Genomic DNA, 27,693 nt, shown 5'->3' with positions numbered 1-27,693 from the left:
AGATACAATTAATAAAAGGCCCAGTGCAGAACATTCTCGAATATACACGACCAACTTTTGTGCTGTCTGAATAAGAAAGAGAGAGCGAGCGATAGAATAGAACAACGAGCACCGGCGAGCGAACTTCGTCTCCTCTCTTGTGGGATTCAGGTTTAGTTTCGATTCTCATATGCGATGAATTTGTGTTCCTGATCTTCTTTCTCGAATATGTTAGATTGATATTGCTTCTTCGTTTCTTCATGATACGTTTTATCTCATCATCCCATCTCTCTTTTTGTTTCGCTAAGTGGGTTGGTTTCAAAAAGAAATCTTTAGTAAAGTTGAATCAGAAAGTTTAAGTGGTGGGAAGGTGTTGTTTTGATTTGAACATGCAAGGATAGAAAAAAAGAAGATATAATAAGGATCGATGAAGACACGTTCTGTTTTGGTGAATTTACTCTGTTCTGTCACGTTTGTCAGCTAAATTTGAAGTCTTTATGTGTGGTTATTGGGTTTGTAGTGATAATGGGGAGGAGCTATAGTTACAGACCATCACCACCAAGGAGAAGGTACAGAAGCCCAAGTCCCGTGGGATACTACAAAGGGCGGAGTAGAGATGCCCCAACCAGTCTACTTGTTCGCAATCTCCGGCTCGACTGTCGGTAATTATTATACAACTGATCTGCTTATTTGTTTAATTTTATTTGTGCATTCACCAACTATAGATCTCTTTGGAAATGTGTAATTGTCTGAGTTCTAAGACACAGAAGAATGTTAAAGCTCTCACCTTTCGACATTTTCAAATGCTTAAATTGTGTGTTTGTAACCATTACAGGCCAGATGATCTTCGTAGACCATTTGGGCGGTTTGGTCGTCTCAAGGATATCTACATACCTCGTAACTATTACACTGGGTAAGTGATGGCGATTTTTTCCTACTAATTCTGTCCCTTTGCGTGACCTCTTACTGTCCTATAGCTTTGTGTAATTGTGTTGGTTTATCAAAGTTTGGTTTGTCTTATTGGAAGTGTTGAAGATGAAGAAGTAGGAAGATTAATTTGCATGAAGTAGTAAGAATACTTTGTTTGAGACTACAGAGGGTAAGTGAGATTAGTGTTGATGACTGGTTAATACTTCGAGATTGAGTTTCATTTTGAAGATGTTCTGGTCAAAGTCGAAGTTAGTACAGTGGCTTCGAAAAGGTTAGCAGCTAGCTGATTGTTTGTGCTTGGTCTATTCAGTTGTGTCCCACTTTGCTGTATTTGTAACCGTTTTTGTGTGTTCCGTACTGAAGTTTATTTCTTCTTAGAAGAGGGTTACTTGTTTTGTTATTTGTAGTCTCAATTTGTGACGCTGTGGACTTGCAGGGAGCCTCGTGGGTTTGGCTTTGTGCAGTACTATGATCCTGATGATGCTGCAGATGCAAAGTATCATTTAGATGGCTACGTTCTTCTAGGCCGCGAAATCACTGTGGTGTTTGCAGAGGAGAACAGAAAGAAGCCTTCCGAAATGAGAGAACGATCAAGGTAAAAGCTTGAATTTCTGGTTGATTAACTGTTGGAACCAGTTAAAGAAATGTTCATTGATCAACTTCAGGGGAAGGACATCTACAAGGTCTCCATATGGTTACTCTCGGTCTCCTGGCTACTCGCGTTCGCCAAACTACAGAAGAAGCTACTCACGTTCGCCAAACTACAGAAGAAGCTACTCACGTTCGCCAGTCTACAGGAGAACCTATTCGCGTTCGCCGTATGACGAAAGGCGCCGTTCAAGGTAACTTTAGACTCTGTAGTAAGTGTGTTTTGTTTTTCTTTTCCAATGTCGATGTTCTTCTTACATACACATACCCTATAACACAACTTCGGCAGGTCTGTTTCACCGGGAGACAGGAGGCGATCGTACTCAAGGTCAAGCTCAAGATCTCGCTATGAGTCGAGAAGCAGGAGCCAGAGTCCTACATACTCACGCTGATTTGCTATATGACCCCAAGAATGTGAAGATGGGGTGTGGTCTCACGCTCTGCTTGTTAGTTATGTATGAAAAATAATAAATCATAGTTTGGAGTTAAGAGTACAAAGGTAACCTATGGTTTGGTTTCTTTTCCTTAATTAGTACTTAATGGTAGTCTTTTGTATGCTCAAGCGTGACATCTATGCCTACTTATTGTGTACCACGAGAGAGTTTCGATTCTCACAACCTTATGTGGAACGTAGTTTATAATCAATAAAAGCTCTTTTACTACTACTTGCTGACCATAATTTTCTAAGCAATTGTTTCTTTTTTATGGTTTGAAACCTAAATCACGTGAAGGAAACTGAGTGATTGTTGGTGAGAAAGATCGTAAAGGCGTTCTTTTGTTTCACTTAATTTTTAAATTATTTACTTACCTATAAAACAGGAAACTTTTCATCATCTTTTGTCCTTAGAACTAACCAACCAATCTTTCATTCCTCTTATAAAAACAAAACCCACATACTTGTCTCCTAACGATAAGAAATAAAACTATATAATATCTTTCTTGGTTTACTTAATCTCTTTCTACTTAAGTATATAGATTCTGGTTGATCATTACAAAAGGTATGTTTTCTAGGTTAAGCACATGACAAGTCACTACCAATTTCTTAACCAACAAGTTCCTGTTTTCTCACAAAAGAAAAAAATAACGAAGCACAGTTTGTGTGTTTAGATTTGTACAAGGTCAACGTTTCATGATCTTAATTTCAGAAATGACATTTTCTCTATATCTTGTTTCTTAGTTTGTGATGGAAGCTCTCTTCTTGAATTCTTCTTCTTCCTCCATCGCTGCACCAAACAAGCTTTTCCGTCGTGACTGGTGTACGTTGGTTACTGATAAGAAAAGGCTAGGCCTCACCTGGTGCCGCGTTGGTGGTGGAGGTGGTGATGGGAGAAACATCAAACCAGAGAGGCCTCTTCGGGTTTCTTCTCTTTTGAAAGACAGAGGTCAAGTGCTAATAAGGGAGCAGAGTTCACCAGCTGTGGATGCTGACACATTGGTTGTGTCTCCAAACGGGAATGAGAGAGCCATTGAGATCAATGGAGTAAAGACTTTGATGCCTTTTAGTGGCGCTGCTAAGGTGGGGAGCAAAGAAGGACTTGGCATTGTCAGTTTCCTCCAAGGGAAGAAGTTTTTGATCACTGGCTCAACTGGTTTCTTAGCTAAGGGTACAAAACATACTTAACGTATATGTTTATCATATTGCCAAAACTGCGTCTTAACATTATCTTCCTTGTGATATCTTTAGTACTGATTGAGAAGGTCTTGAGAATGGCTCCGGATGTTGGGAAGATATATCTCTTGATTAAAGCCAAAAACAAAGAAGCTGCTATTGCGAGGTTAAAGAGCGAGGTAATGCCTCTTTGTTTTGTTTCTTTCTTAGTTATTTTTTATCATATTGTATTGCTGCTTTTCAGGTGTTGGATACGGAGCTTTTTAAGACTCTAAGAGAGACTCATGGAGCATCTTATCAGTCTTTCATGTTAGACAAGCTAGTTCCTGTGACGGGGAACATATGTGATTCAAACATTGGGTTGCAAATAGATTCAGCTGAGGAGATTGCAAAAGAAGTTGATGTGATTATCAACTCTGCTGCCAATACAACCTTCAATGAAAGGTTTGCATGCAACTATTAGATTATGCTATAGCATCAACGTATCTTCTTGTATTACAAATATTGTTGTCTTCATGGCTGCAGATATGATGTTGCTTTGGACATAAACACACGAGGGCCTGGTAATCTCATGGGATTCGCCAAGAAGTGCAAGAAACTCAAGCTTTTCTTGCAAGTATCCACAGGTATGTAACCAAGCAAAACAAACAGAAAGAAAGTAATGTTTTTGTTTCTTCATTTGAGAAAAAAAAGAAGCCATTTGCAGCTTATGTGAATGGACAAAGACAAGGAAGGATCATGGAGAAGCCATTCTCAATGGGAGATTGTATAGCAACCGAGAACTTCCTTGAAGGAAACAGGAAAGCATTAGATGTCGATAGAGAGATGAAGCTAGCTCTTGATGCTGCAAGAAAAGGGACTCAAGATCAAGAGAAGGCTCAGAAGATGAAAGATCTCGGTCTAGAAAGGTAGTAATATAAATACCCACTTTGACTATTGCTACAATCTTAAACAAACAAAACATTGAAACAGGGCAAGATCATATGGATGGCAAGACACTTATGTTTTCACTAAAGCAATGGGAGAAATGATGATCAATAGCACTAGAGGGGACGTACCTGTGGTTATTATAAGGCCTAGCGTTATAGAAAGCACTTACAAAGACCCTTTCCCTGGTTGGATGGAAGGAAACAGGTAACTTATTATATGTCATATGTGTATAGATGTTAAATGTATACATAACATAACTGATTCTTCCTCAATCTTAAATCAGGATGATGGATCCTATAGTACTATGTTATGGAAAAGGACAGCTGACCGGGTTCTTGGTGGATCCGAAAGGAGTTCTTGATGTGGTTCCTGCTGATATGGTCGTTAACGCGACATTAGCTGCTATTGCTAAGCATGGAGTGGCGAAGACAGATCAAGAACCTGAAATAAACGTGTATCAGATCGCTTCTTCTGCGATAAACCCGCTTGTTTTCGAGAACTTAGCAGAGCTTCTTTATAACCACTACAAATCTACACCGTGCATGGACTCCAAAGGTGTTCCTATCATGGTGCCTTTGATGAAACTTTTCGATTCCGTTGATGATTTCTCGGATCATTTGTGGAAAGATGCTCAAGAACGGAGCGGTTTAATGAATGGTGTGAGCCTAGCGGATAGTAAGATGTTGCAGAAGTTAAAGTTTATATGCAAAAAGTCTGTTGAACAAGCTAAACACCTTGCCACTATCTATGAGCCGTACACTTTCTATGGTGGAAGGTAAGAACAAACAACATTATAGTTTTAAGTCCAAACCGACAAACTTTTGAATTATTTATTTTTTGTGTGTTTGATGCAGATTTGATAATAGTAATACACAGAGGTTACTGGAATATATGTCAGAAGCAGAGAAGAATGAGTTTGGGTTTGACGTTGGAAACATTAACTGGAAGGATTACATTACAAATGTTCACATTCCCGGTTTAAGAAAACATGTCTTGAAGGGAAGAGCTTAAGTTCAAATCTGGTTAAAGGTGAGCCAAAACCGAACCATACCTTTTCTTTGATCGTTTTTTTTCTTAATCTTATGTGTACCCGTGTTGTGTTATCTAGTATATCACTTTGATTTGTAATAATTTGAATGTAGTGGTAGTGTCAAAGCACGTTGGATTCGATCTACAAGCCCACAATGAAGCTAAACACTGAAAAAAACATACCTTTTTAAACATAACTATTAAATATTGAATTTTATGAAGTTATAACATAATTAATGAATAAACGTCTTATCAATTAATTATGCTTCCGCAAATCACCATGTTTATTGTTCTATAAAATCATCTCTCATTCATTGATACAAATCAAACATCTACCAATATCAAAAGCAAATATGGCAAAGTCTATTTACATAGCAATGTTTGTATTCATAGTAGTGTTCTTCATGTTACATCCAAATTCTTCCGAAGAAATTGATCAATATTCACAAGAGGTACCAGAAGATGTGAAGATATCTCCTACGTCGGATTTTGATATTTACATCGAATCTTCTGATGAATCTTCATTTGAAGAAGCCGATTCACCCGCAATGGATATGAGATGAAGTTTGGACATCATTACACGGACAAACAGTCCGGTTTCTTGAGGTTTGCGCTCAAAATCTGAACTCATCACACTGTGGAGATGCTTTGTTCACGAACATGGTAGGTGAGGGAAAACCAGTATTGTTAGCTGAATGTTGTGGTGAGCTACTAAGGATTGGCAAAGATTGTTATCTAGGAATGGCTCAAGTCATTTTATCGAATTACGAGTATAGAAATATTGCGTCTAAGGCTATTCCGAAAAGCAAACAGACATGGAATTATTGTGTTCGTCTAACTGAGAATTGGAACTCAGATGGGCAGTTTGATCATTAGTGAGGAACTAAACTAATTGATATTCCATTGTGCTAATGTTTTATATACGCGATTATGTAACTCACGCTTTATGACAATTACCATTATATAAATAAAGTTAAAGATCTTTTTACAGATCTTATATTAGTATACATGACTCGTTGGAATAACATGCAAGAATCAACGATCAACATGGATTGTATTATTTTTAGGCATCTTTAATGAATATATATCTCTAGGGTATCATAAATATCTTGATTCCTGGCAACGTAATTACATATATCTATGAGCTCTCCACTCCAAATCACACAACCCGACCCACCATTCTTGATATTCGTATCCGCAACCCCGGTACAAATACTAATGCACTTCTCATTGGATTCCTTCAACTCGATTCTCCTAACATTATTCTACTATATGTGTTCCCAAACAACACAATAAGTTATTGTCTCAATAACTAATCTTATGTTCAATATAAAACATTAGGTCCAGTCTTTTTAATAAATTTTTATTTATATTTTTTAATTATTTGATTTAAAACACTCAAATAGTTTATAAGAAGTTGAAAATAACTATAACTCTTTTGGCTGGTTTAGATACTACAAAAAAGCATTTAATATGAAATTGATTAAATTAATAAGTTATTTTGTTTTTATTTTCAGAAATAAAAAATTGAATTTCTTAAAACTTAATAAATATTAGATTGTTATTCGTAAATTATTTTTATTCATAAGAACATTTATTGTATATGCTAAATTATGCTTGGTTTAAGTTAACATTAAATAGTTTTATATAAATAAAATTTTAGAATCGATAAATTAATATCAAATAAGTTTTATAAAAATTATATCAAATAAGTATATATCACAAATTTAATTCAACAAACTAAAGATGTTTTATTAAAACCTCGTAATGATACACGTTGAAGTAATTAAAAACCAAATTAAGTAATATTTTAGAATTTTTTCCTAATTAATAAAATAATTTATTATGTATATTTAAATACACTAAAATAAAAATGTTAAAACATTACTTAAATAATAATGTTAAAATATATTAATATTATACATTAGATTTTTTTAAAATATATTTTCGCGCTTTTAATCGCGGGTTATAGTCTAGTATCTTTTAAAACATAACAATTAAATGCTGAATTTTATGAAGTTATAACATAAAGTGATAAATGAACAAACTTCCTCAAAGCACCATGTTCATTGCCTTGTAAAATCATCTCTCGTTCATTGATACCACTCAAACATCTACCAATATCAAAAGCAAAAGCAAATATGGCAAAGTCTCTTCACATTGCAATGTTTGTATCAATAGTAATGTTCTTCACGTCAAATTTGATTTCTTCCCAGGAAATTGATCAACATTCACAAGAGGCACCAGGAGATGTGAAGATATCTCCCACATTGGATTTTGATATTTTCGTCGAATCTCCTCATGAATCTTCATTTGAAGAAGCCGATTCACCCGCAATGGAATATGAGATAAAGTTTGGACATCATTACACGGACAAACAGTTCGGTTTTCTTGAGGTTTGCGCTCAAAAGCTGAACTCATCACACTATGGAGATGATCTTTTCAAGAACATGGTAGGTGAGGGAACACCAGTATTGTTAGCTGAATGTTGTGCTGAGCTACTAAAGATTGGAAACGATTGTTATTTAGAAACGGCTCAAGTCATTTTATCGAGTTACGATTTTAGAAATATTGCGTCTAAGACTATTCCGAAAAGCAAACAGACATGGACTGATTGTGTTCGTCTAACTGAGAATTGAAACTCAGATGGGCAGTTTGATCGTTATTGAGGAACTAAACTAATTGATATTCCATTGTGCTGATGTTTTATATATGCGATTATGTAACTCACGCATTATAACAGTTACCATTATATAAATAAAGTTAAAGATCTTTTTATAGATCTTATATTAGTATACATGACTCGTTGGAATAACATGCAAGAATCAACGATCAACATGGATTGTATTATTTTTAGGTATCTTTAATGGATATATATATCTAGGGTATCATAAATATCTTGATTCCTAACAACGTAATTACATATATCTATGAGCTCTCCGCTCCAAATCAAACAACCCGACCCACCATTCTGGATATTCGTATCCGCAAACCCGGTACAGTTACTAATGCACTTCTCCTTGCATTCCTTCAACCTGATTCTCCTAACATTATTCTACTATATGTGTTCCCAAACAACACAATAAGTTATTGTCAGTAACTAATCTTGTGTTCAAACAATATAAAACATTAGGTCCAGTCTTTTTAATAACTGTTTATTTATCTTTTTAAATTATTTGATTTAAAACCACTCAAATAATTTATAAGAAGTTGAAAATAACTATAACTATTTTGGTGGGTTTAGATACTACAAAAAAGCATTTAATATGAGATTAATTAAATTAATAAGTTATTTTGTTTGTATTTCAGAAATAAATAAAAATTGAATTCCTTTAAACTTAATAAATACTCCCTCTGTTCCTAATTAGATGATATTTTATGAAGGGAATTTTGTTTCAAATTAGATGAAGTCTTGAGACTTTTAAGGTAAAAACTAATAAAATACTCCTACTAATTAATTTTTAAATTAATTAATCATTTTTTCCAATATTTATGCACACTTCACGATGAAGTCAACAGTAGTTTAATTACCTTCTTTAATAATCATAGTTTAATTACATTCTTTAATCCAATATTACACAAAAAGTGGAAACAATTCGGTACTAAGAGTTTTAATCAAGAATAGAAAAAAAATACCCTGAAGCCATGAAATCTCTTCATCACCATCGCTGAAGATTTCTTCTCTAGGTGGAGATGCATTTAAATCAAACAAAACTCCTCTTTCATCATTTTGAGCTAACAAATTCAAATCAAAATTGGTAGTGTTCTGAAACTAGTATAAATAAAAAACGGTCTCAAAAAAATTTTCAGTTAGGCTCCATTATTTTTCTTTGAAATTTAACTTCATCCATGTAAAATTTGGCTCCAAATTAAAAAGATACAAAAAGATGTTGTGTGACTGTTTGTGTTCACACTATGAGTAGCATTACTTTTGTCTCTCTAATCAAATGTTTTGAATATAAATAATATTTTCCTTAATCTGTGTATTTTGTACTATAACATCATCTGATGAGGAACATATGGAGTGTTAAATTGTTATTCGGAAATTATTTTTATTCATAGGAACATATTATTATATATGCTAAATTATGATTGGTTTAAGTTAACATTAAATAGCTTTATACAAATAAAATGTCAGAATCAATAAATTAACATCAAATAAGTTTTATAATTAAAAAATTTATCAAATAAGATATATCACAAATTTAATTCAACAAACTAAAGATGTTTTATTAAAACCTCGTAATGATACATATTGAAGTAATTAAAAAAAGTAATATTTTAGATAATTTTCCTCTTTAATAAAATAATTTATTATTTATGTTTAAATACACAAAAATAAAAATGTTAAAACATTACTTATATAATAATGTTAAAATATATTGATATTATAAATTAGATTTTTTTTAAAAGATAGTTTCGCGCTTTTAATCGTGGGTTATAGTCTAGTATCTTTTAAAACATAACATTTAAATTCTGAATTTTATGAAGTTATAACATAAAGTGATTAATGAACAAACGTCTTATCAATTAATTAAGCTTCCTCAAAGCACCATGTTCATTGCCCTATAAAATCATCTCTCGTTCATTGATACCACTCAAACATCTACCAATATCAAAAGCAAAAGAAAATATGGCAAAGTCTCTTCACATTGCAATGTTTGTATCCATAGTAATGTTATTCACGTCAAATTCGATTTCTTCCCAGGAAATTGATCAATATTCACAAGAGGCACCAGGAGATGTGAAGATATCTCCCACATCGGATTTTGATTTTTACGTCGAATATCCTGATGAATCTTCATTTAAAGAAGCCGATTCACCCGCACTGGAAGCTGAGATGAAGTTTGAACATCATTATACGGACAAACAGTTCAGTTTTCTTGAGGTTTGCGCTCAAAAGCTGAACTCATCACACTGTGGAGATGTTCTTTTCAAAAACATGGTAGGTGAGGGAACGCCAGTATTGTTAGCCGAATGTTGTGCTGAGCTACTAAAGATTGGAAATGATTGTTATCTAGGAACGGCTCAAGTCATTTTATCGACTTACGAGTATAGAAATATTGCGTCTAAGGCTATTCCGAAAACCAAACAGACATGGAATGATTGTGTTCGTCTAACTGAGAATTGAAACTCAAATTGGCAGTTTGATCGTTATTGAGGAATGAAACTAATTGATATTCCATTGTGCTGATGTTTTATATATGCGATTATGTAACTCACGCTTTATGACATTTACCATTATATAAATAAAGTTAAAGATCTTTTTACAGATCTTATATTAGTATATCTGACTCGTTGGAATAACATGCAAGAATCAACGTTCAACATGGATTGTATTATTTTTAGGTATCTTTAATGGATATATATTTCTAGGGTATCATAAATATCTTGACTCCTGGAAACGTAATTACATATATCTATGAGCTCTCCGCTCCAAATCACACAACCCGACCCACCATTCTGGATATTCGTATCTGCAAACCCGGTAAAGTTACTAATGCACTTCTCCTTGCATTCCTTCAACCCGATTCTCCTAACATTATTCTACTATATGTGTTCCCAAACAACACAATAAGTTATTGTCAATAACTAATCTTATGTCCAAAGTAAATAAAACATTAGGTCCAGTCTTTTTAATAACTTTTTATTTATCTTTTTTTAATTATTTGATTTAAAACCACTCAAATAATTTATTCGAAGTTGAAAATTACTATAACTATTTTTGCGGGTTTAGATACTACAAAAAAACATTTAATATGAAATTAATTAAATTAATAGGTTATTTTGTTTGTATTTCAGAAATAAAAAAAATTGAATTCCTTTAAAATTAATAAATATTAGATTGTTATTCGTAAATTATTTTTATGCATAGGAAGATATTATTATATATGCTAAATTATGCTTGGTTTAAGTTAACATTAAATAGCTTTATATAAAATAAATGTTATAATCAATAAATTAACATCAAATAAGCTTTATAATTAAAATTTTATCAAATAAGTATATATCACAAATTTAATCCAACAAACTAAAGATGTTTTATTAAAACCTCGTAATGATACATATTGAAGTAATTAAATACAAATATTTTAGATAATTTTCCTACTTAATAAAATAATTTATTATGTATGTTTAAATAACCAAAAATAAAAATGTTAAAACATTACTTATATAATAATGTTAAAATATATTGATATTAAAAATTAGATTTTTTTTTAAAGATACTTTCGCTCTTTTAATCGTGGGTTATAGTCTAGTATCTTTTAAAACATAACAATTTAATGCTGAATTTTATGAAATTATAACATAAAGTGATTAATGAACAAACGTCTTATCAATTGATTATGCTTCCTCAAAGTACCATGTTCATTGCCCGATAAAATCATCTCTCATTCATTGATACCACTCAAACATCTACCAATATCAAAAGCAAAAGAAAATATGGCAAAGTCTCTTCACATTGCAATGTTTGTATCTATAGTAATGTTCTTCACGTCAAATTCGATTTCTTCCCAGGAAATTGATCAATATTCACAAGAGGCACCAGGAGATGTGAAGATATCTCCCACATCGGATTTTGATATTTACGTCGAATATCCTGATGAGTCTTCATTTAAAGAAGCCGATTCACCTGCACTGGAAGCTGAGATGAAGTTTGAACATCATTACACGGACAAACAGTTCGGTTTTCTTGAGGTTTGCGCTCAAAAGCTGAGCTCATCACACTGTGGAGATGATCTTTTCAAGAACATGGTAGGTGAGGGAACGCCAATATTGTTAGCTGAATGTTGTGCTGAGCTACTAAAGATTGGAAAAGATTGTTATCTAGGAACGGCTCAAGTCATTTTATCGACTTACGAGTATAGAAATATTGCGTCTAAGGCTATTCCGAAAAGCAAACAGACATGGAATGATTGTGTTCGTCTAACTGAGAATTGAAACTCAGATGGGCAGTTTGATCGTTATTGAGGAACTAAACTAATTGATATTCCATTGTGCTGATGTTTTATATATGCGATTATGTAACTCACGCGTTATGACAGTTACCATTATATAAATAAAGTTAAAGATCTTGTTACAGATCTTATATTAGTATACGTGACTCGTTGGAATAATATGCAAGAATCAACGATCAACATGGATTGTATTATTTTTAGGTATCTTTAACGGATATATACATATCTAGGGTATCATAAATATCTTGATTCCTGGCAACGTAATTACATATATCTATGAGCTCTCCGCTCCAAATCACACAACCGACCCACCATTCTGGATATTCGTATCCGCAAACCCGATACAATTACTAATGCACTTCTCCTTGCATTCCTTCAACCCGATTCTCCTAACACTATTCTACTATATGTGTTCCCAAACAACACAATAAGTTATTGTCAATAACTAATCTTATGTCCAAACAATATAAAACATTAGGTCCAGTCTTTTTAATAACTTTTTATTTATCTTTTTAAATTATTTGATTTAAAACCACTCAAATAATTTATACGAAGTTGAAAATAACTATAACTATTTTTGCGGGTTTAGATACTACAGAAAAGCATTTAACATGAAATTAATCGAATTCCTTTAAACTTAATAAATATTAGATTTTTTTTTTGACAACAAGAAATTCACAGTCTCATATAGACTTTGTGAACCAAATCGGCAAGTCCACATCCGTGTGAACGACGAAAGAAGGCTGTCTTCTAGCACTGCGTGCTAAAATATCTGCTCTTCGATTCTCCGTACGAGGTACATGAACAATATCTGAGTTGTGGAAACTCCTTCGTAGAAGTTTGATATCTTCCAGATAACTTCCAAATGTTGGCCATTCTTCTGGTTCCGAAACCATCTTCACCAATTGAGAACAATTCGTTGCAAATGTAACCTGAAACTGTCTTAAACTCTTCATACACTCCATTGCCCAAATTAAAGCTTCCATCTCCGAATGAAGAGGTGAAAGACCTGCCCTTACATTCCTTGCTCCTAATAAACCATCAAATCCCGGTAAGGTGCTATACCATCCTTGTCCCGAGAATAATTCCTTATCTTTCAAAGAACCATCTATAAAGCACCAACGTCCTGGAATTTGTATCATGGGTCTAACCTGGACCTGTTGGTTCCTCTTCTGATGATTGAGTTCATGTGCCTCGGCCAAAAGAGCTGATTCCAATTATGCCAATTTAAGTGTTTCTGTTGGATCAATATCCAGATTACTAAACACTTTATTATTCCGAGCTTTCCAGATATACCATATTATCCATGCAAATTGGTGATCATCCATCTTAGGATTCACTCTCCAAAAAAGATGATCCATATTACCAAAGAGAGAACTGATGGGAAACATATTGGGATTCGATGGTATCTTAGATAATGCTCACACTTGACGTGCTGGAGGGCATTCGAAAAACACATGGTTTATCAAATAAGTATATATCAAATATTTAATCCAACAAATTAAAGATGTTTTCTTAAAACCTCCTAATGATATAGGTTGAAGTAATTAAAAACAAAATTAAGTAAATGTTAGATAATTTTCCTATTTAATAAAATAATCTAATTATGTGTTTAGAAATACACTAATATAAAAATGTTAAAACATTACTTATAAAGAAAATGTTAAAATGTATTGATATTATAAATTAGATTTTTTTAAAGATATTTTTGCGCTTTTAATCGTTGGTTATAGTCTAGAATATTTTAAAATGTAACTATTAAATGCTGAATTTTATGAAGTTATAACATAAAGTGATTAATGAACAAAAGTCTTATCAATTAATTATGCTTCCGCAAAGCACCATGTTCATTGCCCTATAAAATCATCTCTCGTTCACTGATACCAATCAAACATCTACCAATATCAAAAGCTAAAGCAATTATGGCAAAGTCTCTTCACATTGCAATCTTTGTATCTATAGTAATGTTCTTCATGTCAAATTCAATTTCTTCCCAGGAAATTGATCAATATTCACAAGAGGCACCAGGAGATGTAAAGATATCTCCCACATCGGATTTTGATATTTACGTCGAATCTCCCGATGAATCTCTATTTGAAGAAGTCGATTCACCCGCAATGGAATATGAGATGAAGTCTGGACATGATTACACAGACAAACAACTCGGTTTTCTTGAGGCTTGCTTTCAAAATCTAAACTCATTAGACTGTGTAGATAATATTTCCAAGAACATGTTGGATGAGGCAGCACAAGTATTGTCAAATGAATGTTGTCATGATCTATTAAAAATTAGCAAAGATTGTTACCTAGGAATGACTCAAATCCCTTTATTGAGTTACGAGTATAGATTTATTGCGTCTAAGGCTATTCCCAAAAGTAAACAAACATGGAACGATTGTGTTCATAGAGTTGAGAACCAGATTGGCAACCCGATCGCTTTTGAGGAACTACACTAATTGATGTTCCGGTGTGCTGATGTTTTATATATGTGATTTTGTAACTCAGGCATTATGAGACTTACCATTATATAAATAAAGCTAAAGATCTTTTGCAGATCTTATATTAGTATACGAGACTCGTTAGAGTTACATGAAAGCTGAATCAACTATCAACATTGGTGGTATTAGTCTTTAGGTTTCTTTAATGGATATAGATGTCTGGGGACAACGCTAGCAGCTCTTAGTAATTCTTCATATTTATGGACTATGAGCTCTTCGCTCTAAATTACACAATCCGACCCACCATTCCAGATATCCACTCACAAACCCAGTAGAGTTACAGTCTCTATTGCACTTCTCATTGCATTCCTTCAGCCTGATTCTTTTATCCACGATGGTTATACTTGTCTCTGACAACGATCACGTTCCTCAAGAGCCAAAAACCATCTGTGTCGCCGCAGCTCAGTGGCGAGCCTCTCAAACAACCATTGAACACATCTACCAAAGCCAATGCCATGGCATTCTTGGGAATGAATCTTGGGAATGAAACCTTTGATACAGTTACATGTCAGTGTCGTGCTAGTGTCACTGTAAACATTTTATTATCAGATTTTTAATACTAATGAGTAATGAGGCATGGTTTGATTTTAATTTGCATATTTTATCTCTTAATCCTGGATTATATATAGTTTTCAGCAGACAAGAAAATGTTATTTCCACATTCTATGGTTTTTTAGACTTTCATCAATTCATTAAAACATATTATTTTTATTGGTCGATAACATTAATTTAACCACGTGAATTTTACCCAAAAAAACTTTACCACCTAAAATCTCATTTTTTAGGAAGAAATTAGATTTTGATCCGTGTTGCACAGATTTATTTTTCATTTTTATATGTTTATATCTTTGAGAATGCCATGAAATTGACTGTTTGTGTTTCTATTGTGTTTAGTTTTTGGTCTTTCTAATTTATGAGATTATTTTTTCTTTAAACGATGTGCTGGTTTTTATTAATTTTATTTGATAAATTAAAAATTGAAATATAATTAGAATTTTAAGTATGCTTTTAGGTTTTATCAGATTTAAAGATGGTCATTTAATTTGAAATTTGTATAAAATTTCAAATTTTATTTTGGAATTTTTGAAAGAAATACATGTTTAGCGATGTGTGGTATATTTTAATAAGATAAAAATATTAATATAATATGGCATAATATTGTGTATATAATTAAAATTTATATTTAACAATTATGTAATATAAAACTATAGATATTATTAAAAAATATTTGTTGTTATATAAATTAGTTTAAATTATGTACAATTATTTGTGAAAAAATTACGTAGTTTGTAAATGTGTATATGTGATAAAACTATAATAATACACACTATGTTTTAACTAATATTGGTTTATATATTTAATATTTAAATTGTGTATTTCATTATAACCAAAAATATAAAAGATTTATGTTGGACAAAAACCGTTCAAAAATAAATATTGTTTTGAATTTTGTTACGTTTTGTAAATGTAACTAAAATTTATATAAATATAACTTATGAAAATTAAAACAGTGTAACCCGCTAATTTAACTTCGCTGGCATTACTTATAGTTTTTTAGTGTTGGATGTAAAGAAAAATTTTCATATTTTAAAATATTTAAATATCAAGTCCGTTTCTCAATCTGGATTTTAAATAATATCAGTTTATGTGTTAAAATCAGAACTTCTAAATATATATTTTTAAAAGATTCCAGCAAATATTATACGGGTTGATTAAAATACATTTGTTTTGGATTGTCGTTAAATAATTATTTTTGAATAAAATATCATTGAATATATTCAGATTATTGAATTTGTTCTGTTATTATTTATGACTTTTAGACGTGTAATGATAATATATTAGAATGAAATGGTCTACATGATAATTAAAATATTGGATTAGGTACGAGATCTAAATTTATAAAACAAATTGGTGAATTACATGAAAATATAAATTTATTTAATTTTTTGATTTTTTTGGAAATCTTTGCAGGTTTTTAATCATAATAATTGTTAATTGATATGCTTAAATATAGGTGAATTGGGCATATGTTAAACGATTTTATTACATCTCAAAGTAGATTCTATCCGATATTCTTTTAAATGTTATATATTAAAATGATTGCTTTAACAACTAATTAAATGGTTCAACAATGACTTCTAAACGTTAGATAGAAAAATAAGACTATAAATTAATAGATTAGATCGTTACGAAAATTTATAAGGATAAATAATAATAAACTATAAAATAAATATTCTAAAATTTCCAAAATATTTATCAAATCACTCAATAAGAGAAACTCAAAATTAAATGTCCAAAAAATAAACTCAAAACTATATTCCTGTTTTTTAGTCTATATTATTGAATAAGGGGAATCCGCCGGTGAACAGTAGTTAATGTCGTGCTTTCCATATATATATATTTGATATTATACATTTAATTTCTCAATTTATAAAAGATAAATTTAATGATTGGTTGATTAAATTAAATTATTAAATTATTTAATATTTTATGTATGTTAATATATCTATTTAAAAAAAATATTTGTTGAAATATTTTTTTATTTTCAATTTATACGTCTTCCCATTTATTTTAGAGATAATTGGTCCAATATACTTTAGTGAACTAGAAATTAGAAAATTACCCTAAAGCCATAAAAAACTCACGATCACTGTGTCTTATTGTGTGTGTCTTGCCGGAAATGCCCCTACAGCTAAGTGAAGTACGATGGAAACGTGAGGAGAGATAGATTGGTTAGATCTTTATAGTACAATCGTAGGATTGCATAGAGATGTAGGTCTCCGGCTAATTTCCTCCCCATCCACTTGTTTGGTTACGCCATCGTAGGGTCTACAGCTATTATCTTCTCTTTACACTTGTTTTATTAGGTAATTAATTATGTAAGGTACACTAAAAAAATTAAAAAAAAAACGGAGAAAGTCTGTGTATAACAGATCAAGTATGGCATTATACGTATGTGGCATGTGTGATCTTACAACGTAATAGTTTATATTGAATGTTAATGTTTGATCTTATCTGATAACTATAAATGTTTGTGTTATTTTAATAGTTGACATGCATCCAAAATCAGCATCTATACCTTATTAGATCCAACTGGAGATTACATGACACCTGCACTAGAGGCATACACACTTGGATCTCTAAACATAGCATCTCAAAATACAAAGTGTTATCTTGGTAGGTCAAAGAAGATAAGGATTTTGTCAAATGGTGAATTCAAAAGGTAGACTTTAGCTAACTTCAGCATATACCAAACATGCATTGAAGTTAGTTGTTACTAATAGTATTAATCGTTATTGAAAGTTCTTAACATCAATTTGCTTGTTCATGCAGCAAGGTGTCATAGGGCGCAAAGCAAAGACTTGTAGGAGGTGTGGTGGAACCGATCACATTAGGTGAAACCATTATATACACTACACGAATTAACTGTTAATTCGAACTTTAGTGGTTAATCATTACTGATGAAACTAAAAAAGAGTGAGAAGTGTGAGCATTGGTGATTGTATACAAAACATTTAGAGTAGTATATATAAATGTTAGCTGTTAAGTATTCATATTATATGTTATCTCCGGATAATAATAATTGCTACGATAGAAGATAAAAGTTAAGAACTAGTGAAATATCGTTACAAAATTGGATAACTTAAGCACGTAAGGATCATTGTAAAATCATATATATTATTTAATGTTAGATACTACTATAAAAGGTTAATGTCTAAGTAATAATGGTAACATTAATAAAGTACGTTAACTTTTGAAAACCGACTGGTAACATTAATAAAGTACGTTAACTTTTGAAAACCGACTGGCTCTCTCTTTCCTTGTTCTCTTTGGCCTCTTTTTCTTTAAGCTTATTCTTTGTTCTCATACGGGCCAGATCAACTGTAGTGGAGCCTCCAACAAACATCGTTTTTTAATATGCGACCTTTCTATATTAGCCGGACAAGGTTGTCAACATTCTCGTCCTCAACTTTGTCATCCCAAATCAGGTCATCTGGGGAGTATGTCGTATCCACAATAATGAATATCACCTCAATCTGCAAACACAAACAATCAAATCAATTCACACTTTTTAATGTAGTGGTTACAAGCATGATAGCGCAGCATAATTCCTTACATTCGGCGACTACTAAATAAGATAATTATTAGCCGTAATTACTTATCGTATCAGTTACCATTCATAATAGCTTTCATTTGTTAGCCTTTAACTAAAAACAATAGAGTAACTTAAATAACTAGTGACAGTAATTAACAGTTTATTATTGCTGATACAGTTATCCTCTGTTACGTTCCTTCATTAGTGTAATTCAAAATGAAATAGGTCAACATTAGCTATTAGCAACTAAGATGAAATGTACTAGTGTTCTTGGACGTTACTTTCTGAGATAACGTTGAATTGCTAACCTTAGCATCTACTATAGTAGCATTAAAGATAGTCTAGCATGGTATCTCGAAATAGTATAAGCAAATCTTGATCAATAACGTCTACTACATATCTTATATGGAACTTTCTGATATTACATCCACTTTGATAATTATTCCTATACCATACAAACATTGCGGATATTTCAACAAGGTAGTGAAAAAGATTATTATTAACACCCACTAATTCGCTTGGAAGTTACGCTTGAAATTACTAACCTTGGCTTCTTCATCTTGCTCTCTAGCATGAGCTTGGTTTACACCGTAACGAACGGAAACGGGAAGGGGTGGTGGGACATCTCGCTCTTCTTCTTATTCTACTTGGGAGTCATCTATAAAGTAGAAATGAAATTACTTGAGAAATATGTGTTAAGAAGAAACAAGATTACATTGAAGCGGCGGGTGTGGTGACGGAAACGACGAAGGTTGAGGTTCTCAGTGCCGTTGCGCACGAGCTAGAAGAGTGTATCGGTGATGAAACTCATTAGGATCAGAGTAGCTATTGAGATTAAGAGACGCATAGTGAATCTAGAGACGTTGTTTTTGTTAAGAATAATCCAAAAAGAGTTTGTTAGATTGAATCTATCAAAACTCACTAAAAATCTGTGATAATTACGAATAAGAAGTGAAAGGTTCTAGGTTAAGCCAAAGAAAACTACAAATATATATGTAAATTGCTGTCTCTACATTTATTCTTGACGTCTTTTGGGGTAATGATGAAGTACAGTGCATGGCGTCTAGCATAGAGTCTCAGGTTCCAAGTCTATGATACAGAATCTGAAAGTACAAATAGAGGTGTCGAGATTGTGGAGGGTGTTTTGGTATTAAAAAAAGATTAACAGTGGATAGGATATTCTCCTAATTTTGACAATTTATGTGTGTATAGAGCCAAATTTCTCTTTATTTTATATAACGAATAAAGCCACATTTACAACCCAAATAAACGTGTTAGTTGATCGGTCGTTGTTGAAGAACAGCTACCATCAATTTCCAGATGAGACAACCCTGAGGACTGTTTGTTTCAGAATCGAAACTAATACGTTTCTGTCTTGGGTATAAATTCTCTGAGCAACCCCATCATTGTGCTTAAATCCATCTCCATCTCCGTTTTCGCAGGTAACAACACTTCTCTGTTCTTATCTCCGGTTTCCTTTTCGTTGCTTCTATAATATCAATGTAATGGATATAAGATCTCGCTACTTTGTGAAACTGTTGTCTGACTCGTTGTGTTGTTAGGACATTAGTGTGACTTTGTTGTGTTTGTTCTTAAATTGATTTAGTCTCTAGTTCTTTGGACAAAGCTTTGGCGAATTTGCTGTCTATTTCTTGGAGTTTGTACTCAACCACTTCCAGTTTCATCTCAGCTTCAGCAATGCAAGCATGAAAGAAAAGAATTCCGCCACGGTCTCTACATCAATCTTGACTTATCTGTTCTACTATCATTATTTTTTCTTTCTTTCCCTTATAGATCAGTGGAAAGGCTTGAATCACTATTATATTCTCCTTCTCTTTTGAGGCATTTCTCAGCACTGCTTAAGATATAAGCCATTCGTTTTTCATCTTTTTAAAAGTTCCTTGTGTATTGGTTCTGAGTTATAGCCTGCAATATGTTTTTGATACAACTTTAAGTGACTCAGTCTCATCATAGAATGAAAACCATTTACAGTTTCTTTTTTTTTTTGAAAAATTCAGAAAACAGAAAAAGTTAAGATTATGTCTTAACAGGCTTTCAAGTTCATAGCTAAGTGTCGGCTCAGGTGGTTTATCACATGCCTATATACAACATCCATCCCTACGATGCAATATTCCTGAATCCAGGGGGTTGTTCTATGATGATGCGAACACATTGCTAATTTCTACCGCAGCCAATCAGGTGTTTATTTTTCTTTTCCTTTGAAATGGTTTATTTGCTGTTGTTTCAACCATAATCGATATCTTTATTAAGCTTGATGATCCTTATCCCTAGTTGATTTTGACGTTTTCCTGTTTAGGTCTTTTCATGGCAAACATCTCCCTTTAACGCAGATGTGTCTCCTTCAGTTGATTCTATAAGTGAAAGGCCTATCCTATTTATCAAATTCTATGTTAATAAAAAAGCCATAGCTGTCCAAAGATCCGAGTGTGAAATACAGATTTTTATCGAGAAACCAAGCAGATACTTACCCACAAATGCAGGGCAGGATCAGAGAGCGTTCTCGGATTCTTTTGGAGTGACTCTCCACTATGTGACCTTGCAATTGTAAAGACCAGATGGGGCTCTGTGTAATTTAACTACATAGAACGCTTTGCTGTTCTGATTATTTTTGTTTTGTTTTGCGCTAATGATTGTTTTTTTTTTTTGTTTCTTGTCTCAGTGGCATGGACTTGCTTGCTTGTAATAATTTGATTGCAGTGGTAGCGTTGTCTCATGTTTGCCTAAAGTCTAAGCACGATGGATTCGATCCACAAGCCCACAATGAAGCTAAACACTGAAAGAAAACATATATCTTTTGAAACATAACTGTTAAATGCTGAATTTTATGAAGTTATAACATAAAGTGATTAATGAACAAACGTCTTATCAATTAATTATGCTTCCGCAAAGCACCATGTTCATTGCCCTATAAAATCATATCTCGTTCATTGATACCAATCAAACATCTACCAATATCAAAAGCAAAAGCAAATATGGCAAAGTCTATTCACATTGCAATGTTTGTATCCATAGTAATGTTCTTCACGTCACATTTAAATTCTTCCCAAGAATTTGATCAATATTCACAAGAGGTACCAGAAGATGTGAAGATATCTCCTACATCGGATTTTGATATTTACGTCGAATCTCCCGATGAATCTCTATTTGAAGAAGTCGATTCACCCGCAATGGAATATGAGATGAAGTCTGGACATCATTACACACACAAACAACTCGGTTTTCTTGAGGCTTGCTTTCAAAATCTGAACTCATTAGACTGTGGAGATAATATTTTCAAGAACATGTTAGATGAGGCAGCACAAGGATTATCAAATGAATGTTGTCATGATCTGTTAAAGATTAGCAAAGATTGTTACCTAGGAATGACTCAAAGCACTTTATCGAGTTACGAGTATAGATTTATTGTGTCTAAGGCTATTCCCAAAAGTAAACAGACATGGAATGATTGTGTTCGTAGAGTTGGGAACCAGATTGGCAGCCCGATCGCTTTTGAGGAACTACACTAATTGATGTTCCGGTGTGCTGATGTTTTATATATGTGATTTTGTAACTCAGGCGTTATGAGAGTTACCATTATATAAATAAAGCTAAAGATCTTTTACAGATCTTATATTAGTATACGAAACTCATTAGAGTAACATGAAAGCTGAATCAACTATCAACATTGGTGGTATTTGTCTTTAGGTTTCTTTAATGGATATAGATATCTGGGGACAACGCTAGCAGCTCTTAGTAATTCGGCATATTTATGGACTATGAGCTCTTCGCTCTAAATTACACAATCCGACCCACCGTACCATTTCAGATATCCATACTCGCAAACCCAGTAGAGTTACAGTCTCTATTGTACTTCTCCTTGCATTCCTTCAGCCTGATTCTCTAATCCACAATGGTTATACTTGTCTCTGACAACGATCATGTACCTCAAGAGCAAAAAACCATCTGGGTCGCCGCAGCTCAGTGGCGAGCCTCTCACACAAACCATTGAACACATCTACCAAAGCCAATGTCGTGGCATTCTTGGGAATGAAACCTTTGATACAGTTACATGTCGGTATTGTGCTAATGTTATAGTAAACATTTTATTATCATATTTTTAATACTAATGAGGCATGGTTTGATTTTAATTTGCATATTTTATCTCTTAATCCTGGATTATATATAGTTTTCAGCATACAAGAAAATGTTATTTCCACATTCTATGACTTGTTTTTAGACTTTCATCAATTCATTACAACATATTATTGTTATTGATCGATAACTTTAACTTAACCACGTGAATTTTATCCCAAAAAAATTTACCAACTAAAATTTATTTTTTTAGAAAGAAACTAGTTTTTGATCCGCGTTGTGCAGATTTATTTTTCATTTTTACATGTTTATATCTTTTAGAATGCCATGAAATTGACTGTGTGTTTCTATTGTGTTTAGTTTTTGGTCTTTCTAATTTATGAGATTATTTTTTCTTTAAACAATGCGCGGGTTATTATTAATTTTATTTGATAAATTTTACATTGAAATATAATTAAAATTTTAAGTATACTTTTAGGTTTTATCAGATTTAAAGATGGTCATTTGATTTGAAATTTTTATAAAAATTCCAACTTTTATTTTGGAATTTTTAAAAGAAATACATGTTTAGCGATGTGTGGTATATTTTAATAAGATAAATATATTAATCTAATATGGCATAATATTATGTAGATAATTAAAATTTATATTTACAATTATGTAATATAAAACTATAGATATTATTAAAAACTATAATATTTGTTGTAATATGAATTAGTTTAAATTATGTACAACTATTTGTGCAAAATTACGTAGTTTGTAAATGTGTATATGTGATAAAACTATAATAATACATACTATATTTTAACTAATATTGGTTTATATATTTAATATTTAAATTGTCTATTTCATATAACCAAAAAATAAAAGATTTAAATTAGACAGAAACCATTAAAAAATAAATATAGTTTTTCATTTGACCCGCAGTTTCAAAACGCGAGATGTTTTATAAATAATTAACATAATCTTTAATTTTGGAAATAATATATGTTTTTGAATTATATTACGTTTTTTATATTACCATTAACATTTATTTTAAATTTTGAATATTAAATTTTAAATGAGAAATAATTTTGTAATTGTAACTAAAATTTATATAAATGTAACTTATGAAAATTAAAACAGTGTAACCCGGGGAATTGCCAAAAATAGCACTTTGACGATACCACTTTTCACTTCTACCTTAATCAACTTTGCCATTAAAATTTTAATTGGCAAATGACTATTATGTCCCTAATTAATTAAACTTAAACTATTCAATTAGATATGTTATATCTTCTTCCTCGATGTGAGATCCGGCAAGCTCCAGCGAGCTCCGGCAAAGGACGATGATTGGAGATTGCTTTCGGTTCATACACAGACTGGAACCGCAGAACGGTTTGCTAAAGTGAGTTGCTTTGAGACCCTGCTTGGCTCACCTACTTTTGTGGATATAAGAAACGGACGGCTAAGATGCGTGGAGACTGGCCACGAAGTTGTAGTCGGAGACGAAGAAGCATACGCTCGTAACAAACGGTGTCGTCTGGGACTCATCGATCACGCTCTATCTCATGGGAAATCTCCTCTCACCATGTTCTTGCAGTGCCTAATTTCTCAGTTAGCCAAAAATTGATACATTTGTAGTTGATTGTGTTAGCTTAAATTATCTATGGCTAAAGTATTTACCTTTCTTCTTGTTTTTTGGCTATGTTCTTAGTTCGAAGTTCGTGTGCAAGCTTATTGGGGATACTGTGAACAAGAACGAGGAACATATCTGGAAATATGTAAATGGGAAGAGATTTCTACACAGATTAGATTACTGAACATGATATCAGATTCATTGACATCTTGTACTGATTCCAATTTTGTCTCGTGCTTGTTATTCCTGGCTTTTAATGTTTTGGTGTTGATGTATCTGATAGAGCAAGTGGAAAGAGGAGCTGGAACAAGCGGAAAGACCGAGAAAATACAAGTAACCAATAAACATGGACACGTTAAGGAAGAAACTGACTCCAATGATTCAGAGTTTTGGATGCTTAAGTCAAGTTTTGGTTCAGAGTCAGAGTAGGAGAGTGATGAAGAAAACTGCAAAGGTACCTCTTTTTGTTTTTTTTGTTGGTTCTACTTTCATATTTCTATCGAAACTTAAACTAGATTTGTGTCTGATCTTGGTACAGGTTCTCATTGTGATGCCAAAGAATATGAGGAGCTCTCAGAAAGGTAAATGTATACATTTACTCTTATTTCTGTGTATTTTTTACAAAATTGCGGATTGGTTTTGATGTTCACCTCTAGTTGTTTTGTCTTTTCTACAGAACAAAGAGGATGTCAATAGAGATTGGACCAAGTATGATCATTACGGCAGCACCACTATGATCATGAGGCTCAAGGCTACTATTCAGTCTTTGGAAGGGCAGATGAGTTCTGTTACTGAGAAGAGTGCTAAGTATGCTCAGATTGCTGCTGAGGAAGTGCCCAAGAGTCTTTACTGCCTTGGTGTTCGTCTCACTACTGAGTGATTTCAGAACTCGAGTTACAGGGGAGCTCGCGGAGAGAATCTATGTTGTGGCTTTTAAGCTCACCGATAACAGTCTTTACCATGTCTGTGTGTTTTCTGATAACATTGTTGCTACTTCGGTTGTGGTTAACTCCACTGCTCTCAACTCCAAGGCCCCTGAGAAATTCGTCTTTCATCTTGTCACTAATGCGATAAAGTCATGGTTTGCTATGAACGTGGACAACCTCGGAGTCACTGTTGAGGTTCAGAAGTTTGAGGATTTCAAATGGCTTAATGCTTCTTATGTCCCCGTCCTCAAGCAGCTCCAAGACTCTGATACGTAAAGCTACTATTTCTCTGGACACACCGACGATGGTCGCACACCGATCAAGTTCAGAAACCCCAAGTATCTCTCAACGCTCAATCATCTCAATGCTCAATTATATCTTTTTATAAGGCCTTATAAATTGTGTTATGAAGATATTAAATTCTTATAATCTTTTGAATAAACCCTTATAAATAGATTTATAAACTCTTATAAATAGATTTAAACCGTGTAAATTAATTTATAAACACTTATAAATAAATGTATAAACTCTTATAAATAGCTTATAAGTTCTTGTAAATAGTTTTATAAACCCTTTTAAATAGTTTTATAAACCTTAATAAATAGTTATATAAACATTTGTATGTGTTTTATAAATTTTATAGATGGTTGATACAAGGTTTTATAAGCTCTTATAAAATTTATAAATGGTTCATAAATTGTTTTATAAACTCTTATAAATGAATAATGTCAAGAACAATGAAGGCGAAGAAGAATCAAATGGGGGGGGGGGGGATGTTGGGTCAAATTTAGGGTTATGGTTTGGAGTTGCAAGAACATTATAAGCAGCAGAAGAGAGCACACTGGCAACAATTCTCTAGGCAAGTGATATCTATTGGAATGTGATTAGCAACTATGTACAGATACCATTCAAACAAAATCAATGATGTTCTTTGCTGTACTTTTATTCCGAAATGGCAAGGAGAACATTATAAGCAGCAGCATAAGGCATATACTTGGATGTTTCCATCAATAATCAAGAACCAACAATTTTAAATATTTTAAGAGCCTTCAATAAGCCTTTATAAAATGTTTTAAGATCCTTCATATATGAATTACCTTTCGAAATTCTTCAAATCCTTGTAACTGATTTTATAAACGCTTATAAATAATTTTAAATATTCTTTTTTTTCCAACAATTTTAAATATTCTTATAAATGATTTATAGACCCTTATAAAAAGTTTTAATATATTCTCATAAATGAATTATAACCCCTTAAAAACTAGTTAATAATTTAGACAAAAGTTTTCTACAAATCTTTATAAATATTTTATAAAACCTTATAAATATTTTTAAATATTCTTATAACTGATTTATAAACCTTTATAAATAGTTTATATATATATATATATATATATATATATATATATATATATTCTTTATAAACCCTTATAAATATTTTATACGTATTTATAAAGATTTATAAATCTTCATAAATGATTTATAAACATTTATAAATTATTTATATAATCCTTATAAAGCCTTGTAGAAAACTAAGTTCAAGTTTTTTATACATATCCTTATAGACTGTTTTTATAAACTCTTATAAATGAATTATACTTTAATAAGAAATTTAGAAAGCTTTCCAGATATACTCGTTCTCTTTTTGATCAAACCAAATTTTATAAATAAAACTCAAGCTCCATCAATGGAGACATTGTTTACCAAACATTATAACACAACCAAAATGACGAAGGAAACTGTTGTATCAAAGGCTAAGCAGATAACATAAACACAGATAAAGGCAAACAAAACACTTAAGAAACTTAAAATTGAAACATCATAAGTGCTAATTGGTGAGATGAAGCCACGGGAATCATAGGAGACACTCGGTGAACTGCTACCCGAACATGCTGTCGTAATAAAGGCATAAAGAGCAGCAAGAAACTTGGCTACAAAGGTGATCATACACCATTTTGATGAGCCTTGAAATTGTGAGGAAATCCTCAGCCACAAAGGGGTGTGGAGTTGCAAGAAAATTATAAGCAGCAGAAGAGAGCACACTGGCAACAATTCTCTAGGCAAGTGCTATCCATTGGAATGTGATTAGCAACTATGTACAGATACCATTCAAACAAAATCAAAGATGTTCATTGCTGTACTTTTATTCCGAAATGGCAAGGAGAACATTATAAGCAGCAGCATAAGGCATATACTTGGATGTTTCCTTCAATAATCAAGAACCAACAATCTATAGCAAGCTAAAGGCATCATACTAAACCATATGTCCATGCACTAAAAAATATTATCCAGTCTACTATTTCCATCGCTATCCTCTACCCTTCAACATGATCATAAGAAACCTCATCAACTAAACGATCCCAATTCGTATACTAACAC

At 32.4% G+C, this 27,693-nt stretch overlaps 8 protein-coding genes and 1 pseudogene across 11 annotated transcripts; all 9 read left to right on the top strand.

Annotated features, from left to right (window-relative positions):
* Positions 1-22: 22 nt before the first annotated feature.
* LOC106452514 (serine/arginine-rich SC35-like splicing factor SCL33) lies at positions 23-2,222 on the top strand. The gene is made up of 6 exons (XM_013894660.2): positions 23-150; positions 500-641; positions 815-892; positions 1,346-1,504; positions 1,575-1,751; positions 1,847-2,222. Exons 2-6 carry the CDS (start codon positions 505-507, stop codon positions 1,947-1,949), a joined length of 654 nt encoding a protein of 217 aa, XP_013750114.1. The 5' UTR covers positions 23-150; positions 500-504; the 3' UTR covers positions 1,950-2,222.
* A 199-nt stretch (positions 2,223-2,421) lies between these two features.
* LOC106345506 (fatty acyl-CoA reductase 2, chloroplastic) lies at positions 2,422-5,295 on the top strand. Of its 2 annotated transcripts, XM_022703457.2 has the most exons (10): positions 2,422-2,555; positions 2,735-3,161; positions 3,242-3,345; positions 3,411-3,610; positions 3,692-3,792; positions 3,873-4,074; positions 4,139-4,300; positions 4,380-4,871; positions 4,951-5,125; positions 5,239-5,267. In XM_022703457.2, exons 2-9 carry the CDS (start codon positions 2,741-2,743, stop codon positions 5,105-5,107), a joined length of 1,839 nt encoding a protein of 612 aa, XP_022559178.1. In that variant the 5' UTR covers positions 2,422-2,555; positions 2,735-2,740; the 3' UTR covers positions 5,108-5,125; positions 5,239-5,267. The 2 variants fall into 2 exon arrangements, with proteins under 2 accessions (XP_022559178.1, XP_013640161.1); XM_013784707.3 differs by having other exon boundaries at positions 4,951-5,295.
* Positions 5,296-5,368: 73 nt separating this feature from the next.
* On the top strand, positions 5,369-6,111 carry LOC125587897 (annotated as a pseudogene).
* A 547-nt stretch (positions 6,112-6,658) lies between these two features.
* Positions 6,659-7,806, top strand: LOC106454173 (protein DOWN-REGULATED IN DIF1 11-like). Its single transcript, XM_013896335.2, has one exon. It carries the CDS (start codon positions 7,267-7,269, stop codon positions 7,762-7,764), a length of 498 nt encoding a protein of 165 aa, XP_013751789.2. The 5' UTR covers positions 6,659-7,266; the 3' UTR covers positions 7,765-7,806.
* A 1,911-nt stretch (positions 7,807-9,717) lies between these two features.
* Positions 9,718-10,762, top strand: LOC106454174 (protein DOWN-REGULATED IN DIF1 11-like). The gene has a single exon (XM_048759240.1). It carries the CDS (start codon positions 9,759-9,761, stop codon positions 10,254-10,256), a length of 498 nt encoding a protein of 165 aa, XP_048615197.1. The 5' UTR covers positions 9,718-9,758; the 3' UTR covers positions 10,257-10,762.
* Positions 10,763-11,060: 298 nt separating this feature from the next.
* Positions 11,061-13,977, top strand: LOC106454175 (protein DOWN-REGULATED IN DIF1 11-like). The gene has a single exon (XM_048759239.1). It carries the CDS (start codon positions 11,570-11,572, stop codon positions 12,065-12,067), a length of 498 nt encoding a protein of 165 aa, XP_048615196.1. The 5' UTR covers positions 11,061-11,569; the 3' UTR covers positions 12,068-13,977.
* Positions 13,978-13,984: 7 nt separating this feature from the next.
* LOC125587896 (protein DOWN-REGULATED IN DIF1 11-like) lies at positions 13,985-15,071 on the top strand. Its single transcript, XM_048759238.1, has one exon. The coding sequence runs from the start codon at positions 14,007-14,009 to the stop codon at positions 14,538-14,540; it is 534 nt and encodes a 177-aa protein (XP_048615195.1). The 5' UTR covers positions 13,985-14,006; the 3' UTR covers positions 14,541-15,071.
* Positions 15,072-18,840: 3,769 nt separating this feature from the next.
* On the top strand, positions 18,841-26,650 carry LOC106345507 (protein DOWN-REGULATED IN DIF1 11-like). Of its 3 annotated transcripts, XM_048759236.1 has the most exons (8): positions 18,844-20,120; positions 20,285-20,408; positions 20,697-20,877; positions 20,996-21,266; positions 21,359-24,366; positions 24,467-24,842; positions 24,927-24,969; positions 25,065-26,650. In XM_048759236.1, the coding sequence occupies exon 5, from the start codon at positions 21,672-21,674 to the stop codon at positions 22,203-22,205; it is 534 nt and encodes a 177-aa protein (XP_048615193.1). In that variant the 5' UTR covers positions 18,844-20,120; positions 20,285-20,408; positions 20,697-20,877; positions 20,996-21,266; positions 21,359-21,671; the 3' UTR covers positions 22,206-24,366; positions 24,467-24,842; positions 24,927-24,969; positions 25,065-26,650. The 3 variants fall into 3 exon arrangements, with proteins under 3 accessions (XP_048615194.1, XP_048615193.1, XP_048615192.1); XM_048759237.1 differs by lacking the exon at positions 20,285-20,408 and having other exon boundaries at positions 18,841-20,120; positions 20,730-20,877; XM_048759235.1 differs by lacking the exon at positions 20,285-20,408 and having other exon boundaries at positions 18,852-20,120.
* On the top strand, positions 24,735-25,590 carry LOC125587343 (probable galacturonosyltransferase 10). Its single transcript, XM_048757605.1, has 4 exons — positions 24,735-24,842; positions 24,927-24,969; positions 25,045-25,245; positions 25,289-25,590. The coding sequence occupies exons 1-4, from the start codon at positions 24,735-24,737 to the stop codon at positions 25,588-25,590; spliced, it is 654 nt and encodes a 217-aa protein (XP_048613562.1).
* Positions 26,651-27,693: the final 1,043 nt, after the last annotated feature.

This window comes from Brassica napus, chromosome C5 (assembly GCF_020379485.1).
Source record: "Brassica napus cultivar Da-Ae chromosome C5, Da-Ae, whole genome shotgun sequence".
Taxonomy (NCBI): Eukaryota; Viridiplantae; Streptophyta; class Magnoliopsida; order Brassicales; family Brassicaceae; genus Brassica; species Brassica napus.
This window is presented reverse-complemented; position numbering and strand designations above follow the sequence as displayed.